The 17,332-nt window shown below is 47.3% G+C and overlaps 1 protein-coding gene across 1 annotated transcript in view; it reads right to left on the reverse strand.

Annotated features, from left to right (window-relative positions):
• Window positions 1-4,113: 4,113 nt before the first annotated feature.
• The window catches only part of LOC145357220 (solute carrier family 13 member 2-like), a 56,298-nt gene continuing 43,079 nt past the window's right edge, over window positions 4,114-17,332 (reverse strand). Inside the window, exons 11-12 of the mRNA XM_080210372.1 lie at window positions 11,500-11,637; window positions 4,114-4,251 (exon numbers count right to left, since the gene is read on the reverse strand). Coding sequence (XP_080066498.1) covers window positions 4,114-4,251; window positions 11,500-11,637 — 276 coding nt within the window. The remainder of the gene's footprint in view (window positions 4,252-11,499; window positions 11,638-17,332) is intronic.

The raw sequence follows: 17,332 nt of genomic DNA on the forward strand, positions 1-17,332 counted from the left end.
GTGTAGAGGGAGCTTTACTCTGTATCTAACCCCGTGCTGTACCTGTCCTGGGAGTGTTTGATGGGGGACAGTGTAGAGGGAGCTTTACTCTGTATCTAACCCTGTGCTGTAGCTGTCCTGGGAGTGTTTGATGGGGACAGTGTAGAGGGAGCTTTACTCTGTATCTAACCCCGTGCTGTACCTGTCCTGGGAGTGTTTGATGGGGACAGTGTAGAGGGAGCTTTACTCTGTATCTAACCCTGTGCTGTACCTGTCCTGGGAGTGTTTGATGGGGGACAGTGTAGAGGGAGCTTTACTTTGTATCTAACCCTGTGCTGTACCTGTCCTGGGAGTGTTTGATGGGGAGTGTACAGGGAGCTTTACTTCGTGTCTAATCTGTGCTCCTAGCAGGCTAGCAGCCTGTTCGAGAAAATACTAAGCTATGGAAACAGTGAGTAGGGTGGGAGAAGGGGGAGGGGAGGGGCTCTGAGGTTTTATAGCCATGTTAATGGTTGCCTTTGACTCTGTGAGCAGAGCACTGTGATTCAGTGAGGGTCAGGGAATGCAGCTAAACACAAAACACTGCAGGTGCTGGAATCTGAAACAAAAACAGACAACATCTGTGGAGAGAGAATAAAGACTGACGTTTCAAGGGATTGACTAGGTTAGGATTATTTTCAGTGGAATTCGGATGGATGAGAGGGGATTTCATACAGACTTATAAAATTCTAACAGGACTGGACAGGGTAGATGCAGGGAGGATGTTCCCGATGGTGGGGAGTCCAGAACCAGGGGTCACAGTCTGAGGATTCAGGGTAGACACTTAGGACGGAGGTGAGGAGACATTTCTTCACCCAAAGAGTGGTGAGCCTGTGGAATTCATTACCACAGGAAGTAGTTGATGCCAAAACATTGAATGTATTCAAGAGGTGGCTGGATACAGCATGTGGGATGAATGGGATCAAAGGTTATGGGGAGGAAGCAGGATTAGGCTATTGAATTCGATGATCGGCCATGATTACGATGAATGGCAGAACAGACTCGAAGGGCCGAATGGCCTCCTGCTACTCCTATCTTTTATGTTTCTATGTTTATGTGTCTGGATGACCTTTTATCAGAGATTGGAGAGGGATTCAGCTGGCCTTCCAGCATTGTGACCCTCCCCTGATTTATTATTCAGAGGAACAATCCCAACCTACCCTTTAGCTAAACAGGAAGAGGCCCTTCAGTCCCTCTAACCTGTTCTGCTACCATTCAATAAGATCATGGCTGCACTGTGTAACATGGCGTGCGTCTGATTGGCTGGCTCTATCAAGGAGGCAGCAACACCCCGAGGGGCGGAGTGGCCTCCTGCTCTGTATCATTCCCTCAGATCTGGCTGGAGCTCTGTGTCACCGAGACTGCTGCACAGGGGAGTGGGGAGGCTGCTGGGTTTCGGAATCAGCAACAAAAAACACGGAGAGAAGGTTCAGAACTTTATTTCACATTTCTACAAAAAGTGCAGTCCCTTATAAACAATAAATATTTTACAGCAGTCTGACTTCACTGAGTTCCTGACATTGGGATAGGCCTGTTCAATCCAGGAATCAGTACCTCATTCCCGGACCTCAATCCCGACGTTCCCACCGCCAGGAACCTTTGTCTCTTACTTCTTCCTGGTTTAGTTGGAATGTCTTCAGGCACCCTACCCAATCTCAGTGAGTTAAACCCCAGTCCCATCCAGTCTCCTGGAGATTCCTGGAGTGGGAAACATGGAATATCATGGGACTCAAAGGGTCAGATCAGAAATATAGGATTTAATTGGATAGCTCTGTCCACAATCCAGTGCAGACACAGGGGGCCGAATGGCCTCCTCCTGAGCTGTCTGATATTTTGCTGTGCAAGTTTGAAGATTGCAATAGTAATCCCTACAATAGGTGAGAAATCGGGAATCTCAGCAGGGCTGAGAATCGCGGAGCGGTTATTGGGAATCTGGCCCAGAACCATCTGGAGAAAAGGGACCAAACCAGGCAAATCTGAGAGCTCCACATAACCCTTCGCAACATTGCAGGAGATAGAGGACACACACCCTCTCTCACACACACACACACACACACACACACACAAACTCACACACACACACACACACACCCTCTCACACACACACTCACACTCACACACACACACAAACTCACACACACACACACACCCTCTCATACACACCCTCTCACACACACACTCACACTCACACACACACACACACACACACCCTCTCTCACACACACACACACACACTCACGCACACCCTCTCACACACACACACACACACACACACTCACATACACACACACACCCTCTCATACACACTCACACACACACTCACATACACACACACACATACAGCCTCACATATACACACTCACACACACCCTCACGCACACACTCACACACACACACATACAGCCTCACATACATACACACACACACACTCTCACACACACCCTCATACACCCTCACACACACGCACACACCCTCACACACACACTCACCCTCACACACCCACACACACACCCACTCACACACACTCACATACCCACACTCACACACACACACATCCTAACACACACCCACACAATCACCCTCACACACAGCATCATACACACACACACCCACGCACACACTGTCTCACACAGACACACACACAGGCACACACACTTGCCCTCACACATTCACACACACGGACCCTCATACACACCGACACACACAAACCCTCACACACAGGCATATACACACCCTCACCCACACCAGCACACACATACCCTCACACACACTGACACACACACCCTCACACAAACCCTTACATCGGCAGACACACACACACACTGACACACACATTCCCTTGCATCGACAGACACACACGCCAACACGCACACTCCCTCACACTCACCCTCACAGACACCCTCACGCACATACCCTCAAATCAACATACCCTCATAAACATCAACAAACACACTGACATATACACCCACACACCATCATACACTCACACCCTCACACACTTGTACACTCTTACACACCCACTGACACAGTGTCCACTTTTTCCAAAATCATTCTGAAGCTCAGGATGAAGTCTGGAACAGAATGGAATGTGTGAAATGGAACAGATTCTCTGCCCAGTTCCCTTTTAAAGTGAAGAAGTCTGAGTGGAATCACTAATAACAAATCTTCTGGAACCTTTACACTTATAAACCCACAGGGAAGCAATGATATCCAAACACACACACACACACACACACACACAGGTATAGACACACACCCACTTAGACACACACACACACACACACACACACATCAACCCAGACACACAAGTATAGATACACACCCACCTGGACACACCCACCCAGGCACAGACACACCCAGACACACGGGTATAGACACACATCCACCCAGACACACACACACTCAGAGACACACCCACCCAGATACACAGATACAGACACACACCCACTCAGACATACAGGTGTAGACACACACACACACACCCAGACACCCAGGTACAGACACACACCCACTCAGACATACAGGTATAGACACACACACACACACACACACCCAGACACCCAGGTACAGACACACACCCACTCAGACATACAGGTTTAGACACACACACAGGCAGACATACAGGCATCTAACAGACAGCAGCACAGATGCATCTACACACCAGACACACATAGAGACACAGATACAGCTACCACACACATGCACATACACATAAACACACACACAGATACACATGCACAGACAGAGACGCACACACACTCCACACTCAAAGATACAAAAGTATAAACACACACACATGCACATTGCTGCGGCGATTTCTGGATAACAGGGGTTTGTAGAATTCGTTTGACTATCAGAGGGCTACAAACACACACATCATCACTCAGTCAGCAAACACTCTGACCGTTCTCAGCACAACATCCAGAATGTACACTTCAAATAATCTCACATCGTATTCAAATCTGTCACCAAATCAAGCAACTGGGCAGCACCATTTAAACAATTAAAATACAATTAAGGGGTTTTTGCCAATTGTGTGCAGTGCCAGTGATTTGATCAACATCTCAATGTGCTTTTTCATGTCGCTCCTTCAGTTCAGGGCTGCATCTCCGTAATGTTTGACTTTGCCCATTCAGGAAAGGTTCCAAGGTCAAACATTACCTGACCCCAAGTGTTCACAGCCAGTGTGATAACCAGCACACCAATAATGTTCACCACGATTCCAGTTTTCGCCTGTGGAACATCGGAAAAGAGCATGAGGATCATGATAAAAATCACAGCTGACTGCAAGAGTCTCAGAGACTAATGCAGATGCAACACGGGGTTAGATATAATAAATCTCCCTCTACACTGTCCCATCAAACACTCCCAGGACAGGTACAGCACGGGGTTAGATACAGAGTAAAGCTCCCTCTACACTGTCCCCATCAAACACTCCCAGGACAGGTACAGCACGGGGTTAGATACAGAGTAAAGCTCCCTCTACACTGTCCCCCATCAAACACTCCCAGGATAGGTACAGCACGGGGTTAGATACAGAGTAAAGCTCTCTCTACACTGTCCCCATCTAACATTCCCAGGACAGGTACAGCACGGGGTTAGATACAGAGTAAAGCTCTCTCTACACTGTCCCCATCTAACATTCCCAGGACAGGAACAGCACGGGGTTAGATACAGAGTAAAGCTCCCTCTACACTGTGCCCCCCGTCAAACACTCCCAGGACAGGTACAGCACAGGGTTAGATACAGAGTAAAGCTCCCTCTACACTGTCCCCCATCAAACACCCCCAGGACAGGTACAGCACGGGGTTAGATACAGAGTAAAGCTCTCTCTACACTGTCCCCCATCAAACACTCCCAGGACAGGTACAGCACAGGGTTAGATACAGAGTAAAGCTCTCTCTACACTGTCCCCCATCTAACATTCCCAGGACAGGAACAGCACGGGGTTAGATACAGAGTAAAGCTCCCTCTAATCTATCCCCCATCAAACACTCCTAGGTCAGGTACAGCACAGGGTTAGATACAGAGTAAAGCTCCCTCTACACTGTCCCCCATCAAACACTCCCAGGACAGGTACAGCACGGGGTTAGATACAGAGTAAAGCCCCCTCTACACTGTCCCCATCAAACACTCCCAGGACAGCTACAGCACAGGGTTAGATACAGAGTAAAGCTCCCTCTACACTGTCCCCCATCAAACACTCCCAGGACAGGTACAGCACGGGGTTAGATACAGAGTAAAGCCCCCTCTACACTGTCCCCATCAAACACTCCCAGGACAGCTACAGCACAGGGTTAGATACAGGGTAAATCTCCCGCTACCTTGTCCCCATCAACACAATGTGGAGATGCTGGTGTTGGACTGGGGTAAGCACAGTAAGAAGTCTCACAACACCAGGTTAAAGTCCAACAGGTTTATTTGGCAGCACAAGCTTTTGGAGCATTGTTTCTTCCTCAGGTGAGTGAAGAATTAAGCTTCGCCCCCATCAGTACAGTGATAGCAAGATATTGGACATGGGAGATTTTAGATCCATCTGGACAGATAAACAGGGCATTGTTTTAACTTCTCATCCCAATGCCAATGACAGTGTTTCCAGCAGGGCAGCACCTACTCCATACTGCACTGTGTGTGTTAACATCTACAAACTGCTGCTGGAATGTGGCTCGCTGTAATTTGGACAGAGCACAGCCTAGGTCACAGACCGCCTTTGTCATTGCTGAATCAAATCCTTGAACTCCCTCTCTGACAGCACTCTGGGTGTGCCCACAGCAGGTAACCTGCAGTAATTCCAAAAGGGAGCTCAGTCCTACTTTCTCGAGAGGTCAGTAAGGAGTAAGAAATGCTGCCTTAGAACATAGAACATTACAGCGCAGTACAGGCCCTTTGGCCCTCGATGTTGCGCCGACCAGTGAAACCAATCTAATGACCCTCTAACCTGAACTATTCCAATGTTATCCATATGCCTAACCACTGACCATTTGAACGCCCTTAAAGTTGGCAAGTCCACAACTGCTGCAGGCAGGGCATTCCACACCCTTACTACCCTCTGAGTAAAGAGCCTACCTCTGACATCCATCCTATAACTACCACCCCTTAATTTAAAGCTATGTCCCCTCGTGTTAGCCATTGTCATCGATATCCAGAACTCTGCCATGAGGAAAGATTCTTAAGAACACAAGAAATCAGAGCAGGAGTAGGCCATTCGGCCCCTTGAGCCTGGTCCATCGTTCAGTAAGATCATGGCTGATATGATTGGGTCTCACCTCTACTTTCCCCCAAAGCCCTTGACTCTCTTGTGTGTCAAAAACCACCCAATTTGCCCTTCAATATATTCAGTGTCCCAGTGTCTCTGGGGAAGAGAATTCCACAAACAAATGACTCTCAGAGGAATAGAATTCTCCTTATCTGCATCCTAAATGGATAAAATTCACCTCTAATTTTTAACCTCTGTCCCCTGGCTCCTTCTTCCTTTACAATGGAAAAGAACCAGACTCCCATCCACTGACTCTGTCTACACTTCCTGCTGCCTTGGCAAAGCATCCAGCATAATTAAGGACCCCATGCACCCTGGACATTCTCTCTTCCACCTTCTTCCGTCGGGAAAAAGATACAAAAGTCTGAGGTCACGTACCAACCAACTCAAGAACAGCTTCTTCCCTGCTGCTGTCAGACTTTTGAATGGACCTACCTTGCATTAAGTTGATCTTTCTCTACACCCTAGCTATGACTGTAACTTTACATTCTGCACTCTCTCCTTTCCTTCTCAATGAATGATATGCTTTGTCTGTATAGTGCACAAGAAACAATACTTTTTACTGTTTGTTAATACATGGGACAAAAATAAATCAGATCAAATCAAATCCTCACAGTATCCAGCCTGACATGACCTCAGAATCTTTTACCTTTCAATACCTTTCACCTCTCATCTTCTACGCTACAACAGGTATATTGGAATATCTAGGTATATAAGCACCCTCTCTACCTGCGTCTGCCACATTTTTTTAACAAATTCATGAGGCCTGGGCATTGCTGGTAAAGTCAGCATTTATTGCCCTACCCTTGAACTGAGTGACTTGATAGGCTATTTCAGAGGGCAGTTGAGAGTCAACCACATTGTTGAGGCTCTGGAGTCACAGGGTGGCCAGACCAGGTTAGGACGGCAGATTTCCTTCTCTAAAGACATGAGTGAACCAGATGGGTTTTTCCGAAAATAGTTTCATGGTCATCAGTAGATTCTTAATTCTAGATATTCTTATTTTTATTGAATTCAAATTCCACACCTGCAATGGTGGGATTCGAACCCAGGTCCCCAGAACATAAGCGAAATTTCTAGATTAATAGTCTAACAATAATACCACTAGGCCATCACGTGCGCACAACACCCCCCGCCACCCCACAGATTATTCAGTGATGCAATAGAAATCCAGAGGCCTAGGCTAATGCTCTGGGAACATAGTTCAAATCTCACCATGGCAACTGGTGGGATTTAAATTCATTCAGTAAATGTGGAATATAAAACTTATCTCAGTTCTGGTGATCATGACAACTAGCATTGATTGTCACTGAAAATCTGTCTGGTTTACTCATAACTGCCCTCTGAAGTGACCGAGCAAACCACTCAGTTCAAGGGCAATTAGGGATGGACAACAAATGCTGCCCTTGCCAGTGATGCCCACATTTCATTAAAAAATAAAATAAACTTATAAGGTAGCCATTTCACAGAAACATAGCAACTAGGAGCAGGAGGAGGCCATTCAGCCCTTCGAACCTGCTCCGCCATTCATTTTGATCATGGCTGATTATCAAATTCATTATACTGATCCCTCCTTCCCTGCAAAATCCTTGATCCCTTTAACTCCTCTGGGTGAAGAAATTTCTCCTCGCCTCAGTTTTAAAAGGAATCAGCCCGGTAAACCCTGGCTATGCTCCCTCTATAGCAAGGACATTCTTCCTCAGATAAGGACACCAAAACTGTTCACAATACTCCAGGTGTGGCCTCACCAACATCCTGTGCAATTGCAGCAAAACATTCCTATCCCTATACTCAAATCCTCTCGCTATTTGCCTTCTTTACTGTCTGCTGTACCTGCGCGCTTACTTTGAGCGTCTGATGCACGAGGATTCCGTTGAGTATCCACCTCTCTCAATTTACACCCATTCAAGTAATAATCTGCCTTCCTATTATTGCTACCAAAGTGGATAAGCTCACATTTATCCACATTATACTGCATCTGCCATGCCGATGCCCACACACTCAGCCTGTCCAAATAACACTGAAGCATCTCTGCATCCTCCTCACAGCTCACCCTCCCACCCAACTTTATATCATCTGCAAATCTGGAGATAATACATTCCATTCCCTCTTCCAAATCATTAATATATAATGTGAACAGTTGGGGTCTTAGCACAGATCCCTGTGGAGCCCCACTAGTCACTGACTGCCAGTCAGAAAAAGACCCATTTATGCCAACTCTTTGCTTCCTGTCTGCTAACCAGCTTATGACTTTCAGTCAAAATTTAATATTTTTAAAAACTGCAACAATATGGTTGCCTGAGGATTATTTGATGGGTTTTCTGGATTGAAATACTCCGTGGTCTCAAAAGAAGGAACAAAAGGATGTCTCCAGAATGATGTTGTATGAATGCCTTCACTGAACTTAATTCAAAAGGGTCTTTTCAAATTGAAAGGGGCATTCAGTCATAAAAAGCACTGGCTAACTCAAACTCTCAAGGAGTCTAAAACAAAACTGAACATGTAACCACCACATCACTCTTTCTTTAAACTTGTACAAGGCACACGCAGACAGCTATGTTATTGTATACTTTAAATATTAGTAAGATCTCCACCAAACACTATTCAATCAGCTGCAAGTCATCCAAACCACCAAGGTAATAAACAGCAATACGTCGAAAGTAAGAGGAGTCCTTCCAACCTGCTGAGTTTGCCTGAGAACTAACCTGCAAGAACTTCAACTTGTGGGCGGCACAGTGGCACAGTGTTTACCACTACTGCCTCACAGTGCCAGAGACCCAGGTTCAATTCTGATCTCGGGTCACTGTCTGTGTGGAATTTGCACGTTCTCCTCGTGCCTGCGTGGGTTTCCTCCGGTTTCCTCCCACAATCCAAAGATGTGCAGGTTAGATGCATTGGCCATGCTAAATTGCCCCTCAGTGTCGGGGGGACTACCAGGATAAGTACGTGGGGTTACGGGGATAGGGTCTGGGTGGGATTGTTGTTGGTGCAGACTTGATGGGCCGAATGGCCTCCTTCTACACTGTTGGGATTCTATGATTCTATAACATCATAAGAAATAGGAGCAGGAGTAGGCCATCTAGCCCTTCGAGCCTGCCCCACCTTCAATAAAATCATGGCTGATCTGAAGTGGATCAGTTCCACTTTCCCGTTTTCTCCCCATAACCCTTAATTCCCCTGTCTATCAGAAATCTATCTACCCGTGACTTAAATATATTCAACGAGGTAGCCTCCACCACTTCAATGGGCAGAGAATTCCAGAGATTCACTACCCTTTGAGTGAAGAAGTTCCTCCTCAACTCTTATCTAAACTGTCCCCCCCTTATCTTGAGGCTGTGCCCTCTAGTCCTGCTATCCTTTCTAAGCGGGAAGAATCTCTCCACCTCTACCCTATCCATCCCTTTCATTATCTAGTAAGTCTCTATAAGATCCCCCCTCATCCTTCTAAACTCTAACGAGTACAGACCCAGTCTATTTAGTCTCTCTTCATAGTCCAACCCCCTCATCTCTGGTATCAGCCTAGTGAACCTCCTCTGCACTCCCTCCAAGGCCAATATATCCTTTAGCAAATACGGAGACCAAAACTGCACACAGTACTCCAGCTGCGGCCTCACCAGTGCCCTGTACGGTTGTAGCAAGACCTCCCTGCTTTTATATTCAATCCCCCTCGCTATAAAGGCCAACATCCCATTTGCCTTCTTGATCACCTGCTGCACCTGCAGACTGGGTTTTTGCGACTCATGCACAAGGACCCCCAGGTCCCTCTGCACCGTAGCATGCTGCAGCTTTTCGCCCTTTAAATAGTAATCCCTCCTACTATTATTCCTAACAAAGTGGACAACCTCACATTTGCTAACGTTACACTCCAAGGCCTGTAACTCATTGGCAATCCTCTTTTATAACAATTTTCCTTGAACTAACGCATCAAATTCATTTAAGAGTCTACAAGTAGAATTCTCCACTTCAGACGCCCCACCATCACTGCCAGGCAGATTGGAGAGTTTGGCACTCAGTCAATACTCCATTCACAGTGGCCAGACCAGAGAATCCCATCCGCAGGTGAGGTCAGATTATTCTCGCCTACAGGCCTGCTGCAAAAGAGGCTGAGATCATTATCAGTTATTACCATTTTTTTTTACTTTCATCTGCATCTAACCTTTGTGTGTGTGATAATATGAGAGAGGTGTTGCGTTTTAAAATCTGGAGTAACTGAGTGATTATAAACAAACTTCAGGCTACCTACAGGGTGACACAGTGGCACAGTGGTTAGCACCTCATAGTGGTTAGCACCTCACAGTGGTTAGCTGCCTCACGGTGCCAGGTTCAATTCCCAGCTTTGATCACTCTCTGTGTAGAGTCCACACGTTCTCCCCATATCCACATGCATTTCCTTTGGGTGCTCCAGTTCCTTCCCACAGTCCAAAAGACAGTGCTAAATTGGCCGTGCTAAATTCTCCCTCAGTGTACCCGGACAGGTGCTGGAGTGTGGTGACTTGGGGATTTTCACAGTAACTTCACTGCAGTGTTAATGTGACGCTAATGAGTAAACTTTAAGCTTCTTTATTTTAAACTCACAATAAGCTTGCTGCTGGTATCATTTAATTAGGACAATCACTCAGAGGGTAAGAAAACACTCACCTCTTACACAAAATGAAAAGAAACAGATACATTCTGTCTGTGACACTATGACAGATGTTAAGTTAACTGGTCTATAATTTCCTGCTTCTATTTCTTGAATAGAAACATTACAGTAGCAATTTTCCTCTGCCACTAATCTTCCGGTTCATTTTAACTCTGTTCTCAGACCGGATAAAAGCAAATTACTGCCGATGCTGGAATCTGAAACCAAAAGAGGGAACACTGGAAAATCTCGGCAGGTCTGGCAGCATCTGTAAGGAGAGAAAAGAGCTGACGTTTTGAGTCCAGACTTTGACAAAGGGTGATCTGGACTCGAAATGTCAGCACCTTTCTCCCCTTACAGATGTTGCCAGAGCTGCTGAGATCTTCCAGCGTTTCCTCTTTTGGTTTCTGCCCTCACAAGCTTGGAATTTTCTCTATCAGCTCTTTATGACACCGGTCTCTTCTCAGCCTCAAGCTGAATGTGAAATTCTGGGGAGCGAAAATGAGACCACTGGCCCTGGCTGGGAGGGTCCCAATTTTTCAGGCTCACTGGAATGTTCTCTAACTCTAAGAAATGGCATTGTTTTGACCTTTTGCACACTTACCATATCAGCTACCTTCAGGTAACCGTAGGAGAAGACGATGGAGTTTGGAGGAGTTGCCACTGGCAGCATGAAAGCGAACGAAGCACACAGGGTGCAGGGAAGCATGACGTACAGTGGGTGTAGGTGAATACTTTTCGCCTGTAAATGCAACATTAAAACAGTCACTAAACATTCTGCAAAAACTACCCACTGGGCCCTGCATTTACTCACTGCAGAACCAGCACATGGGAAACTAGATTGAATATATTGTTAATAATTAATGATGTCTCTGTGCATTTACACAGCTCCATCTAAGTCTGAGCTCTCTCTAATTTATCTCTCTCATTGTTCCACCGATCTTGCTTTCTCTCTCAATCTGTTTCTTTCTCTTTCTATCCTTGCATCTGTCACATTCTCCCTTTCCCTCCATCTATTATTATTTCTGTGAGGACAAATTTCCTTTGGGATGAAAAGCCCAGCTGAAACTTTGACAGAATGCTGGCTAATAGCCTGGATCAGCTGATCTTCAGCCAAAGACACAACACGAGACCCTTGAGATTCTGTTCCTCCATTGCGTTCACTCTGTTGGTAATTTTGATAGGCTGATTGGCCTTCTTCTGTGCTCTAACTGATTCTTTGGGTGGAGTTTTACTGCTTGTCCCACCCATCGATGCCACTCTGCAAGCAATTGGACTGGGTGGGGAGGAGACTGCAATCAGTCTGGGCAGCGGAGGGGCTGGCAGGGAGGGCTACCTGTCCATGTGGTGTTGGACTCGTGATCGGCTGTGAGCCCCCGCGATTGTGTGAGAGAGATTTTGTGAGGCTGCTTGCAACAGCAGGAGCCTGACGGTTCTCTTTCCCTGCTGTTGAAATTACGCATATGCAGAATCAGAGGGCTGCACGTGCACAATAGCTCCCTCTACAGTTGCTGTTGTGCATGTGCAGATGTGATGTGGGTATGCCGGCGTTGGACTGGCGTAAACACAGTAAAAAGTCTGACAACACCAGGTTTTAGTCCAACCTATTTATTTGATAATATTCTCACTAGCTTTCGGGGTTACCCCCTTCGTCAGGTGAATGGAGAGTTCTGGCCTCAGACAGAGCATATAAAGCACAGACAGTTTAGAGATTACTGATTAAAATGCGAATCATTACACCTAACCTGCTGTTCAAGACCTGAAGTGGCTGACAATGTGAGTGGTAGGAGCACTGATCACAGTTTAAAGAGATGTGTATTGTCTCCAGACAGTACAGTAAGTGAGGTTTTGCAAACCCAGGCAAGTCACGGGGGTTACAGATAGTGCGACATGAACCCAAGATCCCAAGATTTTAATCAGTAATCTCTAAACTGTCTGTGCTTTATATGCTCTGTCTGAGGCCAGAACTCTCCATTCACCTGACGAAGGGGGTAACCCCGAAAGCTAGTGAGAATATTATCAAATAAATAGGTTGGACTAAAACCTGGTGTTGTCAGACTTTTTACTGTGTTTACGCCAGTCCAACGCCGGCATACCCACATCATGACTACTATCGACACCACAAACTGCCGGATCCAAGTGGAGAGGATCTCCAAGAAGATTGCGCATATCGACACAGACATCAAGTTTTTACAGAGATGCAAGAAAGCAGACAAGATACCAAAAGGACTACAGATCACAAACCCACTCAGGGCAACCTATAACACAGACTACGCTGAGAGACTTTGCCGTCGCACCTCTCTCACACTTCTCAACCACCTCATACACCAGCTTTACAGCAAACGCCGCACCCTGGAAACTAAAATGGAATACATTCTCTCAACTTGTACTCAGGATGCAGACCAACTGCGAAACTCTGCCAAGCAGATGAGACAAAGAAACTACACCACCTACATGCACACCAAGAACAGGAAACTTGAGAAACTTGGCATCGCCGCCAGCAACAACCAAGCCTCCCCCGGCACCACAGTAGAAAACAGCACTACCGCAGGGAGGTCTATTGTCAACTTGTCGGACTACACACTTCAACCAGATGAAATTGAAGTTCTCAGCCGAGGGCTCAATTTCTGCCCCACCACCAAAATGGACCCCATCAGTCTCGCAGCGGACACAGAGGAATTCATCAGGCGAATGAGGCTGCGGGAGTTTTTCCACAAACCCCAAGAGGCCTACAGCGAACACAATGAGACAGCCGATGAACCAGAACAGCCGACAGAGAGATCCGCAGTGCAACAACCTAAGAGGAAGGAATCCAATTGGACTCCTCCGGAAGGCCGCTGCCCTCGACTGGACTTGTATGCCCAAACCATCAGGAGGTGCGTTAACACCAGATTCATCAGCCGCACTCACAAGACAGCCCCGAACATCACCCAAGCACAACGCAACGCCATCCACGCTCTCAAGACAAACCGCAACATTGTCATTAAACCAGCAGACAAAGGAGGGGCCATCGTCATACTGAACAGAACGGATTACTGTAAGGAAGTGTACCGACAACTAAACAATGAGGAACACTACAGACAATTACCCACAGATCCGACCAAAGAACACGCTCGTCAACTCAACAATCTGATCAAGACCTTTGATCCGGACCTTCAGAGCACCCTCCGTGCTCTCATTCCACGTACTCCCCGCATTGGAGATCTCTACTGCCTCCCAAAGATACACAAGGCAAACACACCGGGCCGTCCCATCGTATCGGGCAATGGAACTCTGTGTGAGAACCTCTCCGGCTACGTCGAGGGCATCCTGAAACCCATTGTACAAAGAACCCCCAGCTTTTGTCGCGACACTACGGACTTCCTACTGAAACTCAGCACACATGGAGCAGTTGAACCAGGGACACTCCTCGTCACAATGGATGTCTCAGCGCTCTACACCAACATCCCCCACGACGATGGCATTGCTGCGACTGCATCAGTACTCAATGCTGACAACTGCCAGTTTCCAGATGCAATTTTACAACTCATCCGCTTTATCCTGGACCACAATGTCTTCACCTTCAACAACCAGTTTTTCATCCAGACACATGGAACAGCCATGGGGACCAAATTTGCGCCTCAATATGCCAACATCTTCATGCACAGGTTCGAACAAGACTTCTTCACTGCACAGAATCTTCAACCGATGCTGTACACTAGATACATCGATGACATTTTCTTCCTCTGGCCTCATGGTGAACAATCACTGAAACAACTATATGATGATATCAACAAATTCCACCCCACCATCAGACTCACCATGGACTATTCCCCAGAATCAGTTGCATTCTTGGACACACGCATCTCCATTAAGGACGGTCACCTCAGCACCTCACTGTACCGCAAGCCCACAGACAATCTCACAATGCTCCACTTCTCCAGTTTCCACCCTAAACATGTTAAAGAAGCCATTCCCTATGGACAAGCCCTCCGTATACACAGGATTTGCTCAGATGAGGAGGATCGTGACAGACACCTCCAGACCCTGAAAGATGCCCTCGTAAGAACAGGATATGGTGCTCGACTCATAGATCGGCAGTTTCGATGCGCCACAGTGAAAAACCGCACCGATCTCCTCAGAAGACAAACACGGGACACAGTGGACAGAGTTCCCTTCGTCGTCCAGTACTTCCCCGGAGCGGAGAAGCTACGACATCTTCTCCGGAGTCTTCAACATATCATTGATGAAGACGAACATCTCGCCAGGGCCATCCCCACACCCCCACTTCTTGCTTTCAGACAACCACACAACCTCAAACAGACCATTGTTCGCAGCAAACTACCCAGCCTTCAGGAGAACAGTGACCACAACACCACACAACCCTGTCACAGCAACCTCTGCAAGACATGCCGGATCATCGACATGGACACCATCATCACACGTGAGAATACCATCCACCAGGTACATGGTAAATACTCTTGCAACTCGGCCAACATTGTCTACCTGATACGTTGCAAGAAAGGATGTCCCGAAGCATGGTACATTGGGGAGACCATGCAGACGCTACGACAACGGATGAATGAACATCGCTCGACAGTCACCAGGCAAGACTGTTCCCTTCCTGTTGGCGAACACTTCAGTGGTCACGGGCATTCAGCCTCTGACCTTCGGGTAAGCATTCTCCAAGGCGGCCTTCACGACACACGACAGCGCAGAGTCGCTGAGCAGAGACTGATAGCCAAGTTCCGCACACATGAGGACGGTCTCAACAGGGATCTTGGGTTCATGTCGCACTATCTGTAACCCCCGTGACTTGCCTGGGTTTGCAAAACCTCACTTACTGTACTGTCTGGAGACAATACACATCTCTTTAAACTGTGATCAGTGCTCCTACCACTCACATTGTCAGCCACTTCAGGTCTTGAACAGCAGGTTAGGTGTAATGATTCGCATTTTAATCAGTAATCTCTAAACTGTCTGTGCTTTATATGCTCTGTCTGAGGCCAGAACTCTCCATTCACCTGACGAAGGGGGTAACCCCGAAAGCTAGTGAGAATATTATCAAATAAATAGGTTGGACTAAAACCTGGTGTTGTCAGACTTTTTACTGTGTTTACGCCAGTCCAACGCCGGCATACCCACATCATGACTACTATCGACACCACAAACTGCCGGATCCAAGTGGAGAGGATCTCCAAGAAGATTGCGCATATCGACACAGACATCAAGTTTTTACAGAGATGCAAGAAAGCAGACAAGATACCAAAAGGACTACAGATCACAAACCCACTCAGGGCAACCTATAACACAGACTACGCTGAGAGACTTTGCCGTCGCACCTCTCTCACACTTCTCAACCACCTCATACACCAGCTTTACAGCAAACGCCGCACCCTGGAAACTAAAATGGAATACATTCTCTCAACTTGTACTCAGGATGCAGACCAACTGCGAAACTCTGCCAAGCAGATGAGACAAAGAAACTACACCACCTACATGCACACCAAGAACAGGAAACTTGAGAAACTTGGCATCGCCGCCAGCAACAACCAAGCCTCCCCCGGCACCACAGTAGAAAACAGCACTACCGCAGGGAGGTCTATTGTCAACTTGTCGGACTACACACTTCAACCAGATGAAATTGAAGTTCTCAGCCGAGGGCTCAATTTCTGCCCCACCACCAAAATGGACCCCATCAGTCTCGCAGCGGACACAGAGGAATTCATCAGGCGAATGAGGCTGCGGGAGTTTTTCCACAAACCCCAAGAGGCCTACAGCGAACACAATGAGACAGCCGATGAACCAGAACAGCCGACAGAGAGATCCGCAGTGCAACAACCTAAGAGGAAGGAATCCAATTGGACTCCTCCGGAAGGCCGCTGCCCTCGACTGGACTTGTATGCCCAAACCATCAGGAGGTGCGTTAACACCAGATTCATCAGCCGCACTCACAAGACAGCCCCGAACATCACCCAAGCACAACGCAACGCCATCCACGCTCTCAAGACAAACCGCAACATTGTCATTAAACCAGCAGACAAAGGAGGGGCCATCGTCATACTGAACAGAACGGATTACTGTAAGGAAGTGTACCGACAACTAAACAATGAGGAACACTACAGACAATTACCCACAGATCCGACCAAAGAACACGCTCGTCAACTCAACAATCTGATCAAGACCTTTGATCCGGACCTTCAGAGCACCCTCCGTGCTCTCATTCCACGTACTCCCCGCATTGGAGATCTCTACTGCCTCCCAAAGATACACAAGGCAAACACACCGGGCCGTCCCATCGTATCGGGCAATGGAACTCTGTGTGAGAACCTCTCCGGCTACGTCGAGGGCATCCTGAAACCCATTGTACAAAGAACCCCCAGCTTTTGTCGGCTACGTCGAGGGCATCCTGAAACCCATTGTACAAAGAACCCCCAGCTTTTGTCGCGACACTACGG

Source organism: Carcharhinus amblyrhynchos, chromosome 23, assembly GCF_965287045.1.
Source record: "Carcharhinus amblyrhynchos chromosome 23, sCarAmb.v2.hapA, whole genome shotgun sequence".
NCBI classification, from domain to species: Eukaryota; Metazoa; Chordata; class Chondrichthyes; order Carcharhiniformes; family Carcharhinidae; genus Carcharhinus; species Carcharhinus amblyrhynchos.